The 16,788-nt window shown below is 39.7% G+C and overlaps 1 protein-coding gene across 6 annotated transcripts in view; it reads left to right on the top strand.

Moving 5' to 3' along the window:
* Nucleotides 1–16,788, top strand: part of FGD5 (FYVE, RhoGEF and PH domain containing 5) — a 77,198-nt gene that overhangs the window by 57,676 nt on the left and 2,734 nt on the right. For 5 of the 6 annotated variants that reach the window (XM_088061714.1, XM_014251687.2, XM_014251685.2 and 2 more), the window contains 8 exons: nt 1,474–1,557; nt 3,115–3,194; nt 7,348–7,447; nt 9,501–9,638; nt 11,343–11,445; nt 12,847–12,977; nt 14,665–14,793; nt 16,460–16,608. In XM_088061714.1, the coding sequence (XP_087917840.1) occupies nt 1,474–1,557; nt 3,115–3,194; nt 7,348–7,447; nt 9,501–9,638; nt 11,343–11,445; nt 12,847–12,977; nt 14,665–14,793; nt 16,460–16,608 (914 nt within the window). Of the gene's footprint in view, nt 1–1,473; nt 1,558–3,114; nt 3,195–7,347; nt 7,448–9,500; nt 9,639–11,342; nt 11,446–12,846; nt 12,978–14,664; nt 14,794–16,459; nt 16,609–16,788 lie in introns of those variants that run through there. The other variant, XM_014251688.2, reaches the window with a different exon arrangement.

Here is a 16,788-nt window from a genome sequence, read left to right as displayed (position 1 = left end):
GTTCTAGCAGTCCATCTCCTCTACTGCAGATTTCTGAGAGGCTGCAAGATCAGCTTTTATCATCAGTCCTCAGTGCTTCAGGGAACAGTGGACAGTTGAAGCAGGAGGATGCATCAAACCACTGGTACTGATGATAGTTCTGTCCATACTGTTCATATGGCCATCACTAAGGTCCTTACTGTGCATGTGGCAAAGGAGACAGCAGTGCATGCAAACCCTTTCTTTCTTTCTTCATGAATATATATGCTTTGCTTCACAAGTTTTGAAATATTTGTCATAATTTCACTGTGTCAAGCTGTAGCTAGTGGGACCTCCAAATCACAGCCTATTGCTAAATAGGCGGAAAAAAGGAGGAAAAAAAATTCCTATGGGCAATTATAAAGCAGAGTAATGTTTATTAAAATCAGGGTTAAAAATTAATCAGGGTTGTCATTATAATGGTATGCACCATGGTGTCATCCTTTATCAACAGTAATAAAATAATAAGCAGGTTTTAAGGGAGATATGTAACTTTTAAAATACATAAAATAAATGGAGTTTGCTATTCAAGAAGCCTCATAGCAGATTATGTCAGGATCCTGAAAATCTCTCTAAGGAGTTCACTTCCTTAGTGCCCAGGTGCTGCAGGGCCCATTTTAGAGCCAGTGCTCTTTAATATTTCATGAGCAAAGGGGATGCAGAACTTGAAGGGATACCAAGTAAGTTTGCCCATCATGCTAAACTGAGAGGAGCTGTCAACTCCCTCAAGGGCAGAGAGGCCTTGCAGAGACCTCAACGAATTAGAGATGAGCAATCACCAACCATATGAAGTTTAACAAGGGCTAGTGTTGGGAAGGGGCAACCCTGTAGTGTAGACTAGGCAATGAGGCACTGGAGAGCAGCACTGTGAAAAGGGACCTGCTGGTCCTGGTCAGCAAAAGTTGAATACGAGTCAGCTGTGCCCTGACAGCCAAGAGGGCCAACTGTGTCCAGGTGGCATCAGGGTCAGTATCACTGGCAGGGTGAGAGAGGGAATTCTGCTCTGCTCTGCACTGGGGCAGCCTCACCTTGAGTACTGCGAGCAGTTTTGGGCACCACAGATTAAGGAGCTAAAGCTGTTAGCATCTAAAGGAGGAACACAGAGATGGGGAAAGATCTGGAGGAGAAGCCATACAAGCAGTGGCTGAGGCCACTTGAATTGTTCAACCTGGAGTAGAGGAGACTGAGGTCAGATCTGGTCATGGTCTGCAGCTCCCACAGGAAGGGCAGCAGAGAAGCAGCACCAGTCTCTGCTCTCTGTGACATGATCCAAGGAAACAGCATGAAGCTCTCAGGAGAGGGTTAGGCTGGATATTTGGAAAGGGTTGGGGTTAGGTAACAGTCCCAGCAGTTCATCAAGTTACAGCTTGTTCCAGGTTTCCTCCCCAGGAGAATGGGCAGGTAGGCCTGCAAGCTATATTGCAAATTATTGACTTTGTCTTTCTTCTCTTATAGATGAATGATGTTCTGCTGTACACATATCCCCAGAAGGATGGCAAATACCGACTGAAAAACACCTTGCCTGTGTCAGGCATGAAGGTAATGCTTCATCTGTATTAAAAGCCTGAATTAAAGTTTTATAGTGAGCTGCTGGTACTTTGCTGGTTTATGCCTCATATCCAGCAAGGGGAAAGAGGGGGTGGACCTATTTTGAGGGCATTCCCTTGTCTCTTACAGTAGACAGAAGGAAAAATGGTAGAAAACAACATAAAAATATTATCTGTAAGTCTGTGACTTAGTATGACAGCCTTATTCAGACTGCATAAATAATACAAGCCAAAATCAGTTACCCTCTGATCATGAAACAGGAAACAGAAAAGGTTTATTATCCCATTTTGTCTCCAGCCAATGCATTATTGTTCCCTTCAATGTATTCACCAGAGCTTAGTCTGGTTTTAAACTCCTGCTACTCAAAATTTGGAAAACATGTGGCTGGTTTTCATGCGCCTTTTAACTGTTTTCATCAAAAGCTTTAATGGTTCAAAAAGCAATCAGCTAACTTTATGGGGAAAAGGTTCATTGGGAGCAATTTTATGCAGTGATACAAAACCACTTTCTTCTTCAATAAATTTATAAATTGAAAATACAATTAAGCTGTCCTTACATTCTTTCCCTAAGTACTCATTGGCACCAGAACCTATGCAACAGGAGATATTGGACCAAAGAGGTCTCTTGGACCTTCATAACTGTTCTATGGTTAATATTCCAAGTTTTATTTATGTGAAAGAGGATTTGAAGAGACAAGTCAGGAGTCTAATGATCTAGAAAACATGCAAAATGAGAATTACTAATCATAAATTTCAGTGGAATGACATAGGAAATTTAAGGTGCTGTGAAAAGGAGTGGGGGGGATGGTGCTGGGGTGAATGGTGATCATCAAAGGGACCCAAGAGTTTAAAACTAACTCAGGGATCCCAGCAATTCCTAGGAATTGCCAAAATATTCTACCATTAAGCAAAAAGGAGTTGTGGAGCAAGTACTTACTGAGGTACATTTGAAACACTGAGTCACTTGTTAATGTTGTAATGTTGTAATGATGCTTGTTAATAAAAATGCAAGAAACTGTGAAGCTATGTTTCTCCTCACTGGCTGTTGCTACTAGCAGGCTACTAATATACTCTGTGGTAGGGGAGAGATTTTACCTATGCTGTAGCTTTTAAGTTGGCTTTTGGTTTTTTTGATGTTAAAGAGCCTTGCTGCAGACAGGCATTCACTGAAGTGCTTCACTGTATAAGGTCTGCATGCCAGATAAAAAAGCGACTTCTATTCATTACAAGCATAGACCAAAGTGCTCTGACACTTGGCAGACTAAACATGTCCTAAACTTGTCATATTAAAACTGAACCCTCATAGATACTTCATCCTTATAGGCTGGATTAAGTGATTTTTTTCCTTCAGCACACCACCATATTGAATTAGATATCATTCCTCATTAGAACAGCAATATAAAGAACCCTAATGCCTATATTTTTTGCATTGAAATATGGAACAGATGGTTGGGGTATCAGAGGTCATATGCATTGAGACTTGTGTGGTGTACTGGCTGTAGACAATTTAATTCATATCCACATTCATGTTCATGGCATTTGTTTCTAGGTCAGCCGCCCAGTGATAGAGAAAGCCCAAAACATCCTGAAGATTGAATATGATGAACATTGCCTGACCCTGTCAGCAAGGTACTGTTCCCAAATGTCCAAGGCAGAGGGTATTACATTCTAGAGCTTTATCTCTGGATTAGCCCAAGCAATACCCAAGACTGAAATGGTGTGTCATTCTTTTTTCACTAGCTTTTTTTTAGTCTGCTATTGGTAACAGACAATGGCTAAGTACTTGCTTAAGCAATAAACATTAATTATAAATGTGAGGCTCATGAACTGTAACTAATTCAATGAATGTACTCTCTAAAGACTAGAAGTTGGCTCTTCATAACAATTTAAAGAGAAAGGAAAGAAGAAGCCTGGGTACTTTCCATTATCTTTCACATTCTTTCCCTGTGACACTGCAGTCTGTTATATCTCCCTTTTATAAGTTCCCTTGTTACCTTGTACCACTAAGGCTGTAAAACTCCTGGAGAAAATAGTAATTAGGTAATGCCACGCAACAGATATAAAGGTATTTAGTAGTGCTTAAGCGTCAAAGTCAAAATTAAACTTTACTGGCAACCTCATGGGTTTATTTAATAAAAAGAATTTCAATAATGAGCTTGTGTACTGTTAGTATTGATTGCAACTGGGCATCAAGATCCCTGCCCTAGGATCCCAAGCCAGTGCCTAAAAGAGATTGTAGATCAGTTTCTGATCAGAAGATAGACGTGTACAGTGTTTTTCATGATTCTAGCCCAAAACTATCCCACTAATTTACCTACAGCTATAGCAGAAAGGTAACTGATTTGTTTTCCACAAGAAACATAGCACACTACCAGTGGTATTAAAATTAATTCTTCCAAACAACAAGGTCTTCAGTGCTTTTAAGTACTGACTTTCCCACCATCAGTCTGCAACTACAGTGTGCAACAGAATGCCTAGGAACACAACCGACTTCCTAAAGTACATAGCACAAGAGAAAGACAGGGATGACACTTTCTTATTCAGAATCAGAATTTGGAGCTCTCATGCTTCCCAGAGCACTTACCATCTGTGAGGAGTGCTCAGCTACCTGTCAAAGCCTTTTGGTCCATTTCCTTTTATAACCATAACCATATCTGAGATTTCCTTAGACCTCCACATTCTTCACAATCCTCAAAATAGACTCACAGTAATTCTGATTTCTCTGCCAGTTATCAAAGCAAGATGTGTACAGTCCTTCCCCTTGTTGAGGGGAAATTTTGTCACATGTCCCCTTTCCACAGAGCAACAGAAGTTGTCATCCCTAGTGAGCAGCTTGGGATGCACTGCTTGCATTATTAGGATGCTTCTTTTCCTTTTGTACTTGTATTAAGTCCATGCTTAATTAGCATAAACAAAGTATGTAAGTCAACTGTGAGCTGTGTTTATTTGGTAGTAGATAGAATCAGGACCTGAGACTAAGGTTACCCTTCTGATAACAGACAGAGGCTGGGATAGAGCCCCTTCCCTCTCCTTGTGCTGCTCATTCTGTGATCAATCTGTCATAAGTCACCCAAGAACAGTTATTCCTCCTCCTTTTTGTACTGATTGGCAGAGCTAATGAGATACCAGTGAGCCAGCATGCTCTCCTAACTCCATTGCACAACATCCTTGGCCTATTACACTCACCAAAAGAAGCACCAAAGACAGAAAAGTGCAGAAGGCTTCAAGTATTTATATTTGTATGAGACAAGGTGAGTGAACTGAGGAAATACAGCATGAGTGCCAGGGACTAAAGGCAGTAGACTAAGGATGACCAAAGCTCAGAAGTCAGCATGGCTATATGAGCAGGTGGCACTGTAAAGTCATTTCCTGCTGAAAATGGCTCATTCACCAGAAGAGCCATGTTATTGGTTTAACAGGGAACTGCTAACAGATTTGAGCACAGCACCTTTATGGAGAAGGCTCATATGCTCTTATATCTTTGTTTGCATTTCAAAAACATTACTTTTGCACACAGGGATAATCCTGTGGTGCTCATATAAAATACCAGAGAAAATACTAGGAGGACACAGTCAATATTACCTCCTTAAAGGCTAATTTAGTGCAATAGTGGTAGAGCTGTGACAAAATCCCTTCCTGCTCCAATTTCTGTGTTCTGTGGACGTTCCCTGCTGTCTAGTGAAATGCCACAACAACTTGACCCCCTCTTTCTATTTGCTTAATGATGAATATATGAGTCAACATGGATAAACTGATAGCTCAGCACAGAAGATACATGCCAAAAATCCCACAAGGACCAAATGTGGCAATGGTGGATCAGGGGCTGAGCTTCTCTGAGTGTCAGAGGTTCAGCAAAAATTCCCCTGTGCCTTCATGTAACCAAATGTAACCAAGTCAAATAGCTAATTAAGAACAGGACTATGCAAATTGACATAATTGATCTTACTCATCAGCAGCTGGGTGTTATTCCCACATTTAGTCATCAAAAACCTGCAATTACTTCCTAGGTATTTTTAATTGAGTGGAGAAAAGGCTAAAGGGGCAAGTTAGATATCAGACTTTTGGTAGCATATTGTCCTTCTTACCTGTCTTTCCTAAAGCACCTTTAGTTTCCATCACTATATGGGCCATGATTTCCTTTGGGGATTTTTGGGTTTTTTTAATCATATCTTAATTCTCAAGTGAAGAGAATGAAAGAATTAGCAAGACAAATGTTTAAGTCAGAAAAGTCAGGACTTCTTTTAATGTTTTCTAGCGGTGGACATGATTTGTCTGGAAGATACAGACATCTCCAGATTTCTTAGAAAGTGTAATTTGACAGGAGATAACTTCGGTAGTGATAAGGAGTGACTTGGTTGAGTAGAGCTCTGAGCAACCTGGTCTAGTGAAAGGTGTCCCTGACCATGGCAGGGGGTTAGAATGAGATGATCTTTAAGGTCTCTTCCAACCCAAACCATTCTGGGATTCTACGTTTAGTAGTGTGGCTCATGATAGAGGTGATCTCCTGTAAGATAGCTCCTTGGCTTCCAGAAGTTAGCCAATTTGCAGTACATAGACCAGCTAAGAGTTTCTGCTCCAGGCTTGTTGAATTTTGCACAGGCTGATGTTTTTTTCAGAGAAGGGTTTATGCTCATAGTGCAGAGGCCTATGAGCCTGTCCCATCCTGCAGAGGGATGCAGCCAAAGATCATCAAGAAAACCTGGCATTTCCTCTCTTTTTGTGCTTTTTTATTTTTTTAAGACCACAAAATACAAATTGTTCTCAGACGTCTTGTTTGGTGGTCTTCATGAGGACAGTGTGAGGAAATCACAGCTGAACAGCAGCTGGTAATGATGCCACTGCTAGTTTTTACAACAAAGTCTAGTGGATAGCTTTAATGTGAGTGGCTGGTATGATCTGGAGAGGGGAGACCACACTGAGTTGCATTCCCTTCTGTGACTGAGGCGAGAAACCGCTAGAGCTGTGCAGAGTTTCAGATGAACAGGAAGTGCACAGTTTGAAATCACAGCAGAAAAAACAGCTAAAACAGGCAGGCTACCTCTCGGCTGTAACAGAGCAAATGCATCTGTGAAATAACAGGGACCCTGCTGCTTTTTGGGCATAGCTGGACTAGCAGGGAAAAGTGAAGTTCTTGCTGGTTTGCCTTGTGCACAGGGGGCATCTAGGGGCCAGTCTGGAGAATTACTGGCCTACACACTAACTCCAGTAACCAACTCCAGGGAACACACAGCTTCCTTCACTAATTACTGTCCTGGCTTCTTCTGTCCCAGGAGACTGGAGGTTGTCTGTGAAAAAGCTAAAGGAAAATTAAATCATTCACATCTCTACCATGGGTAATACACTTCTGCAATTCCCAACATGCAATTCATCTAAGCAGCCCACTGTAGAGATAAGCATAAACATGCTTGCTTTGAGCAACCCATGTATCCCAAGACTTTATGCACTAGAGTGCCTAAAAGATAGGGCAGACTGGACAAAAAGAGACACTTCATATTGTCCTGTGTGATCTAGGATTGAGCAGCCTACAGCAAAGCCAGAAACTACTTTGAAAAATTTTCTGGGCATTTAGTTTCTTCTCAGTCACAGTCACAGTCTTAAGCATGGAGCTACACTATCATCACTCTGAATATAGTCAATTTTGTTCCTCGTCAGAAAATTATCAGTTCAGTGCAGTAGTAGGGAAAAGCAAATATTCATGAAGTGACACTTTTCTCCTCTGAGCAGCTTGTTTCAGTCCCTGCTGTGCATGGCATTGACTGCTCTGCTGTATTTCATTCCCCAGCTCTTGCTCAGAAAGGGATGACTGGTACAGCTGCATCAGTAAACACATCCCAGATGACTGCAAAGCTCACAAGACTTCGACTTTCCACAGCAGCGTGGAGGTAAAAGGAGGCCAAATCTTTCAATGCTTGAAAAGGGAAGGGAGAGAAAGAGAGAGAGAGGAAAGGAGGAGGGTTATACAGTGCAGAGTTCCTAGCAGCCAGACATTCTATTTTCATTTAAATAAGTATATCAAGCTTGAACAATTAAACTCATCACAGCTCATGGACCACCTCTTAAACATTAATCACATGCCATAGTTGCTTAGTTCTTTTGGAGGAAGATTGTTTTGTCCTAAAAGACAAACAAGTAGTTATTTTGGATTAATTAAAAATAGCTGCAAACTTCATAGATTAAAAAAAAAAAAAACAAAAAACCAAGCTACCCATTAATTACACCAATATCATATACACAATAAAGTCACTAGCAGTGTAAACTCCACCAGTGATACTGAAACTGTACAAGTGTAATTATGCATATTATTATAATCTCATTATTTAGTTATTCTACTCCCAGTTAAGGAGGCAAAACCTGCATCTGATAAAAAAGTAAATATGCTATTTTAGATTATGTGGAACCCCAGTTTTCCTAAATAAGAAAGAGTGCTGGTGAGGCCACATCTGGTGTGCTGTGTCCAATGCTGGGCTCCTCAGTATGACACATGGAAACCTTGGAAAGTGAGCAACAAAGGGAAGCAAATCTGATAAAGGACTGGAGCACCTCAGATAAGAGAAAAGGCTGAAAGACCTTTGACTGTTCAGCCAGGAGAAGAGAAGGCTCAAGGAGCACCTACTGTACAAATACCTGGAGGCTACAAAGAAGAAGGAGCCAGGCTCTTTTCAGTGGTGTCCAGTGACGGAACTAGAGGCAGTGGCCACAAAGTGAAACACAGGAGATTCCTTCAAACAGCAGCAAACACTTTTTCACCCTGAGGGGGACTGAGCACTGGTGCACTGGGTTGTCTGAGGAAGCTGTGGAGTCTCCATCTTTAGAGATGTTCAGATGCTCTGCCTGAGCAGAGTGGTTGAACCAGGTGACCTTCAGAGCTCCTTTCCAAACTCAAACATTCTATAAATTAATTTTTGAAGATCTCAGAAAGTAAAAAATCTATTAAAAAAAAAGTCAGGCCTTTTTTTTCTGGCCTGTATCTAATCTACTTTCAAATATTTAATGGAAAAAAATTGGAAATTAGTCAAATTAGTAATCTAAACCAAATCCTTTTTTCAACAAATGAAAAAATAATTTCTTTTGCATCTCTGCCTCTAGTGTAAGCTTGAATGTGTGCATGGAGAAACTCTGAGGAATTTAATTTGTCTGTGTTTAGATCCTGTGTGTCTGCAGAAGTCTAATTTCCACATAGGAAACAATCTTTCAAAAGCACAAGTTTGTCCTACTTGTGCCAAATGCTGAGCTGTTGGGAACTGACAGTGGGGTGCCCATAACACTTTGGTGCTGAACCTGAAATAGTGCAGCTTATTAGATTGCATTCAGTTCCACACTGATCATGACTCCCTGGGCTTGGAGCAAAGGCACCTGAACATCACTGCCATGTGATGCATTTCAAGAACTGGGAACAGCAAATACATTTTCTAAAGCTGCTTGCACATATTGAGACCAACCAGAAAGCATGGATCAGATTTGGAGTGGGGTAAATTCATCTTTGGTTCTACTGTTTTCTTTATTCTCTCTCCCCTTATCACACAGCCAATGTGTAATGACAAAGAGCTCAAGTAGTTTTTTGATTGAAGGTTGTAGAGCTTTTTATGGATATTATTTCAAAAGCTGCTAACAAAAAGATGCTTTTAACTCATGTTCCTACCTGCAATTTTCATATGCAATTAGTCAGATACTTGTCTGATGTGGAAGAGTGTCAGGGCCTGACCAAAACCAGATTTATGTGGATTTTTACTTCTTGTGGCTTTAACAGCAGCATGTACTAATCTTTCAATGCTGAGCAGCTGTATGTCACTTATATAAGTGCATTAGGAATGAGAAAATTTGGGGATCTTAGCAAGTAAAGGTAGACTGAAATGAGAGAATTGTATGTAATGCGACAGGGCTAAGTGGGCTTAGGAAGTGTGGATGCTTCTTCATTTATTCTTCTTTGATTTTAAGCTGAGGGAAAGGCTTGGAATACCTTTGGGTGAGAGGCCTCCTACACTGGTGCCCGTGTCCCATGTCATGATGTGCATGAACTGTGGCTGTGACTTTACCCTCACTTTGAGGCGACATCATTGCCATGCCTGTGGGAAGGTAAGAGCTGTGTGAGCTTCTCAGTAGGTGTTATTTACACCTGTAGGATGCTGGCTGCCCCTGCTGTAGCCTGAAAATTTGTAGCAACATCAAGACCAGAATTCAAGGTCTCACAGAAGTAGTGAGAGCTAAATTAGCTAGTTAGGTTTCTAATGTTGCTAGAAGGAGTAACAGTAACCTTGCCTTGAGGTCAAATTACCCCCCAAAGGCTAGCAGTTAAAGGCTGACAGGGTAACTGTTGTTTAGCGCAGCGCTTATATCTTACACACATCGAGCTCTAGAGACAACGAAGCAATACACTAAAAATACAGGCTCTGTTCTGGACCAGAGCACTAGTACAACTATTCCATGTTCTGTCCCTAATAATAGCTGGTAAAATGATCTTCAAAGGAAAGTGAAGAAACTCAGCAGTAGAGCATGGTTTGATTGGTGACTAAAAAAAAGTTTCCTCTGTGCTCCAAAGAGCTGTTGCCTTTTGCCCTAAAGCTCAGGGGATCTATAAGCTTTCTTGGTTTTGTCCTTTAACCTCTGACTCTAGATTTACCTGTATACATGAACATGCAGTCCTGTTTTAAACCATGGCTTTAACCTGATTTTAAAATTTATTTTAATAAAACTATCAGCGATAATTTTGATAGGATAAAAAAGCATTTAGCTTAATCTTTTTTTCTAATTCCACAGAGAAAACCAGTCTTATAAATACATATACAGGGTTTGGAGGAACATGCAAGCTTGTTTAAGAAAACAATGTTACTAACAAAGCTACGAAAACAGAAGTGGTATTAAAGTGGTCTGTTTGTGATTGAGTGGTAGAGAAAGTGTAAATTCCTGGGGAGGAGGACAGAGCAACGGTGTGCAACCAAATACAGTGACCAATTCTGCTTGGCTTATGACAGTGTAAAGCTACAGCAATCACATTTAAATCAGCAGGCTTTTCCTGACTGCCACAGGTTTAGGAGAGTCATGTCTGGTCTACTATCCAGCTTCCTCTCCCAGCCAGCTCAGGGGATTTGTTTTGTATATGCATAACTATAAATTCATGTTATAGATATATATAGATAATATACTATTGGCTTTTCACAAATATTAAAATGAATGTTGTATGTATAATGTTAGAAAACTTTGCTGTATTAATATAGTTTCTTCTATTTCTATTATTGATAAAACTTAGAAATAGAGGTATAATACATATATATGTTAGGCTATAACATAGTATTAAAATAAAAACTACTTTTGTTCATATAACCCAGAGACTGAACAGATAGTCAGAAACCCCCCTGCATTCTTAGATTATCTTATCCAGATGAAGACAGCAGTAACTGGAGCTCCAGAGGAAGAATTTATTGAACCTCTGTTATCAAGGAGTGTGAGACTCAACAGAGCCAAGATTGACCTCTTGGGGAGGGGGGAGTGGAAGCTAAACAAAGGAAAACCTAAAAATTAAGGGGAATGTTTGAATAATGTATGAGAATTTATGAATATGTAATAGGGTTCTGTTTTTAAGGGACAATCCTTTGTTAGTAAGGTGTGCTCTCCTGGCTGAATGCTGAGGCACCCGGCCGTATTTGTACATTTTGCTTTATTTCTATTGCCTAATTGTCTTTCTATTAAATTTTTAAATTTTATATTAAAAAATGTGAACCTAGTTTTTTACATTCATATTATATTTATGTCTCTTATATTGCTCTCTTTTTGCTGAAACAGATTGTATGTCGAAATTGTTCAAGAAACAAGTACCCCATGAAGTACCTCAAAGACCAAGCAGCCAAAGTCTGTGATAGCTGCTATGCAGAACTTAAGAAAAGGGGTAAGATTCTTTCATTCTTGGCAAAACTGACAAACCAATTTCCTGCTTGTATAGTGGGGAGGATTCAGGACCTGCCTTCTATATGGTGTTTTGTTAAATAGTATTCCTCATTTCAAGTGTGAGGCATATTTGTTGAGGTTCTTGGAGATCCAGGCTGTATGGCAGCTAAAACTGTTTAGCGAGCCATAAAATCAAGTTTAGCAAACTGTTTTTTCAAACTGGAATGGGGGCAACTTAGGTTAGATATATAGAAGAAATTCTTTGCTCAGAGGGTGATGAGGCCCTGGCACAGGTTTCCCAGAGAAGCTGCGGCTGCCTCATCCCTGGAAGAATTCCAGGCCAGGTTGGATGGAGCTTGGCACCACCTGGTCTAGTGAAAGGCATCCCTGCCCATGGCAGGGGTTGGCGCGAGATGAGATATAAGGTCTCTTCCAACTCAAACTGTTCTGGGATTCTATGATTATAAGCCAGGTTCTCTGAGAGCTTCCCTGGCCTTTGGATAAAACAGAATAGTGATAAAAACAGTGTCCTATGAGAAGCAGCTGAGGACTCTGAGTTTGCCTCCTTTGAAGATAAGGAGACTGAAAGGTGACCTCATTGCTCTCTGCAGCTTCCTGAGGAAGGGACATGGAAACAGTGGCACTGATCTCTTCTCCCTCTGATCTAGCGACAAGACACATGAGAAAAGTTCAGCAGGGAAGGTTCCGAGTTGACTTGAGGAAACCTTTCTTTTCCCAGAGGGTGGCCAAACATTGGAACAGGTTTTCTAGAGAGGTGGTCTATACCCATGCCTCTCAGTGTTTAAGAAACATTTAAACAATGCCCTTAATAACATGTTTTAATGTTTGGGCAACCCTTAGTTGGTCAAGCAGTTGGACTAGATTGTTGTAGGTTCCTTCTAATTGAACTATTTTATTCTGTGATGTAATTACAGGTGATAACTATATTTTTAATTTTTAATTTTAAAAATAATTTAAAATTAATTTTCCATTAAAATAAAACAACGTCTTTACGGTTCTTTACTGTTGTCATCCACGTTGTAGCATGGATGAGAATGTTGCATTACTGAATCTATCCTGTAAAAGTGTTACAGAATATAGAGGAAAAAGATGTCAAAGCCATTTGCTTAATGCTCATTTTAAATAAGACAACAAGCTGTGTTTTGTGCTTTGTCAGCTTTCTTGCAGGCCTTGTCAAGAAATTTTAGGTTAGTACCATTAACTGAGGGGGCCATGGAACCTACTCATCAGATTTTAAAAGGTGATTTGAAAGAAGGCTAAAATAAAAACTGTGTATAGAGGAGGCATTGCATTTCCTTAGTCATCATGTGTCTCCCCATGCCTGATATATACCAACTTATCCATTTCGTCCTTCCCTTTCTTAATTTTCTTAATCTTGCAGAGCGTCCACTAAGTGTGAGCTTCCCTCCAACTTCATCCAGGTGTTCAAGCAGTGCCTTCTCCTCTGTTTTCCACAACATTCATTATTCATCTTTTAAGAAACAGAAGAGAATCCCTTCAGCTCTCATGGAGGTAAGACCAAGCTGCCTGAGAAACGCAAGGAGCTATTGAAAACTGTGTGCTCATATTTCAGCTGCTACATTTTCAATTTATACTCTGTGCAGTGGGCTCAGCATATGCCTTGGTTTATTTTCATCATGCAATTATTTTTTTTGCTTTTCACGGTAGTGTTTAAAATACAAATTTCTCTGAGCTCTAAAGATACTACAGAAGTGTCTTGAGCCTACTGAGAAACCTAGTTAGAGTACAGTTTTTTAATTTGCTCATTAGCCTATGAAGTTTGAAAAACTTCATAAAACGCTTTCAAGGTACTAGATAGAACAAGAGCACAAATTAACAGAGCATGATATATTGTTCATCAGTTACCTTCCTTGACAGACCCTTACTTCTGAAATCTTACTTTGATTTCAAGAGAAGTAAAGATTTCAAGAGAAATAAAATAACACTTGCTTAGTGAATAGTCCTTGGCAGCTCTTAATTCAAGAGCATACATGTTTCACCAGGCACTTTCCCTCCCGCTCAAAAAAAACTATTTCAAATCAAATGGGTAAAATATTGATTTCACCAATGTAAACAAAATTCCCACTGATTTCAATGGTGCCATGATTCCTCCAATTATATTAGTTTTTTTTCCAGAAACAGGATGCCAATCATGTTGATGATTCATTTGAGCTAGCTAAACTGCCCACTGAACTTAAGTACAGTAAGGTACTCCCATTTCCTGCAGGCATTTATCATTGTATTAAAGAGACTAGGGTGCAAACATCTTGCTGAACTCGTACATTCGAGACACTGGAATTTCTTGAGGTTTGATCATGGCCAAAGATAAAAGCCTTTAATACAAACACACGAATTGAGTACTGAAAGGGCTAGCAGGTAGAATTTCAACCCCATGAGGAAAAAACCATCACCTTTCTGTCACAGGGAAGCAGCACATCTTTATTAACATAAACTATTTCACAATAGCATTGCTCCAGGTCCTGGAATATTTCTGTTCTCCTGCAAAGCACTGCTATATTGATTCTCAGTCATCTCTTGTATTAGTTTTACAAAAGCTGGTTTTGAATCTCTGCCCTTTGTTTCCAAATCCAATACTACCACAGTTTACTGCTGTAACTAATGATGTACACTGCATTCTATGTGTACATATGTATAGTTCCATCTACTCAAAACCTGAATTTTTAAGAACATTAAGCACTTAGACCTCAAAATATTTCTATGAGAGGAGCAAGTCTTCTCAGAAATATTATTTCAAAAATGAAACCAAGTCATTATCAAAATTATTAACGTAAATTAATAAAAAAACACAATGAGGCCCTAAACATACCCACATCTCAAAACTGTTCAGCCACAAGACTGTAATTCAGTTCTGGATGTGTGTACTTTTAAAACACAAAAAGCATCAGAAACCACCAGATGTGGGAAAAGGGATGAGTTTGGCTTTTCAGAACACAACTGTAAATTTACTAACCTCAACAATAATTCAACTGCGTATTTTCCTTTAGAGTTACTGAGAATTAAGTTTAACTATATATATTCAAGCAGTTAATATGAACAATAATCATCATCATGCTTATATTTTTTTCTTTATCAATACTTCAATGGTTTCACGTAGTGGTTGGTCTGATGCAAACATGCATAATCAGGAGGGGAAAAGCCTGTACTGTTACAAATGCTAATTTCTCCTACTCTGCTCTAGGTGGCAGCCTCAGGAGAGGGAGCTACCATCAGTGGTTACCTCAACAGGTGTAAGGGAGGCAAAAGACACTGGAAGAAACGCTGGTTTGTTATCAAAGGCAAAGTCCTCTACACCTACATAGCAAATGAGGTACTGTGAAATCTGACTTGAAATAGTTTTCTGAGACTCCTTTCTCCATACAGGCAGAAAATCAGTCAATGGGAAAGGTATAAATGGTAGTTCTTACAACTACCTGCTTCTGAGACTTGGTCCCAACAGACTGGCTCAGCCACAGTCCTAGCTGGACCTTGGACATGCTGCCCTTCATTATTTGATTTCTTACTATTCATACTGCTATAAATGGTCAACCACTGGGAACCTTAATATACATACCTTAACACCTAAAGACTTCAAGATCCTTTGGTGTTCTCTGGTGCACTCTGCAACTACCACATACTTTTGTAGATAGAGAGTACTATGATCCATTTCTGGTGGAGAGGAGAACCTTGTAGTTTGGCAAGTATAAATAGGACATGCTTATCCAACTAGCACCAACAGGGAAAGACAGGAGGCAGTATGCAGAAGTTAGAACAATGTCTGCTGTTTTGACCTGTAAGTTCTTCCTCCTTACAGTCAAGGAGCCTGGGTATCAACTAGATCCTTTTTATGTATTTTATCCCTTTTCTTATTTTATAATAGCTTTAATAAAGATAAACTTGAAGTGTGATAGAAAGTTTGGTTATAATGGGGAGATTTCATAAGCAAAAACATAAACATTCATTTTGCTCAAATAAAGGATACAGAATGCAAAAACCTGTCAAAGCAATGCTTGGTGCTTTTAAAGCCTTTAGAATACTCTGCAAACATCAGATATTTAAACTTGCATCACCATCACCCCTGTGATGGTTACATGAAGCAACAGATGAGGAGATTGAGTCACAAAAGGATTCATGGTTTGGCCAGCAGTTCAGACCATTAGCATCAAACTGTATCCAACACAATTACCGTATCTCTTTTAACCTTAAAAGTGATTATTTCTGGTTCAGCAATAGGCAAAAACAACAATGGTTTATTTTTCATTCCTAGTCTGCAATTTAACTTCTTAAAGCAGAGACAAAGGCAATATATACATATAAACTACCTAAATACAATTACCAAAACTGCAGCTATCAGTAACAGATAAACTGCAATTTTGTTAAAGCTTATGGTTTTCTTCAACTTGTACAAATCTGTGTCAGCCAAGCAAAATTCATGGAAGTTTCCTGGGAGTAAATGAATGCTTAATTGCATTACTAACTAGGAAATTTCCAAGCAGTTTTTTGGAAAGCATGTGTGCTGCTTGAGAAAAGCAAATTTCTAAAAAAGTCACTAGCACTGTGAAAAGAAATTACAAGGTACCAAAAGGACTACTACTTGCAGCCAGCAAATAAAATGATTGAAAGAAACATAACTAGAAGAGAGTCTCAGGCTTTCAGAACTGCTGCTGTACTCTCAGTAATCTCAAGTTTGCCTCCTGGATCATAATGCCAAAGACAGCCATCAAAGTAATGGCTAATTTGACCTTCATGGCCATGTGGATGCTCATGAAGAAGCGAGCTTTGAGAGGTGATGTTCAAGACTCAGACTACATGAAACATTGCAGTACACAGGCACTGCTCCTGTTTGGGTTAAAAGCCATGTGTCCAGCAGAACATTCACACTACTGCTTTTGCAGAACTGTCACAAGAGGGGTTGTATCATTTGCTTTTCAGAAAGAGCCCTCAAACTGTTACAAGCCTTCTCTCTAAATTTTGGTTCACTTCTTCTTTGGTCTCAGGACAAAGTTGCTACAGAAAGTTTGCCTTTGTTGGGTTTCACCATCACCCCAGAAAAGGAGGAAGGAAGCGTGGATACAGTTTTTCATCTCTACCACAAGCAGACACTCTTTTATAGCTTCCGAGCAGAGGATAACAATTCAGCACACAGGTATGGGGATAGACTTCCACATTAGCCAGTGAGCTTATGTAGGGATTTTCCCCTCCTTCACTTGAGAACATCTTCATAACAGATTAAACAAACAGCTTTCAAAATTTTGATTAAGCCAGACTGCATGTGACTGGCCTGACAAACATTTAAAATATACCTGGTGCTTTTCAGTTCCTTCAG

The sequence above is a fragment of the Pseudopodoces humilis genome, chromosome 13 (genome assembly GCF_049639895.1).
Source record: "Pseudopodoces humilis isolate 2021_Gansu_Grassland_sample_001 chromosome 13, ASM4963989v1, whole genome shotgun sequence".
NCBI lineage: Eukaryota > Metazoa > Chordata > Aves > Passeriformes > Paridae > Pseudopodoces > Pseudopodoces humilis.
This window is presented reverse-complemented; position numbering and strand designations above follow the sequence as displayed.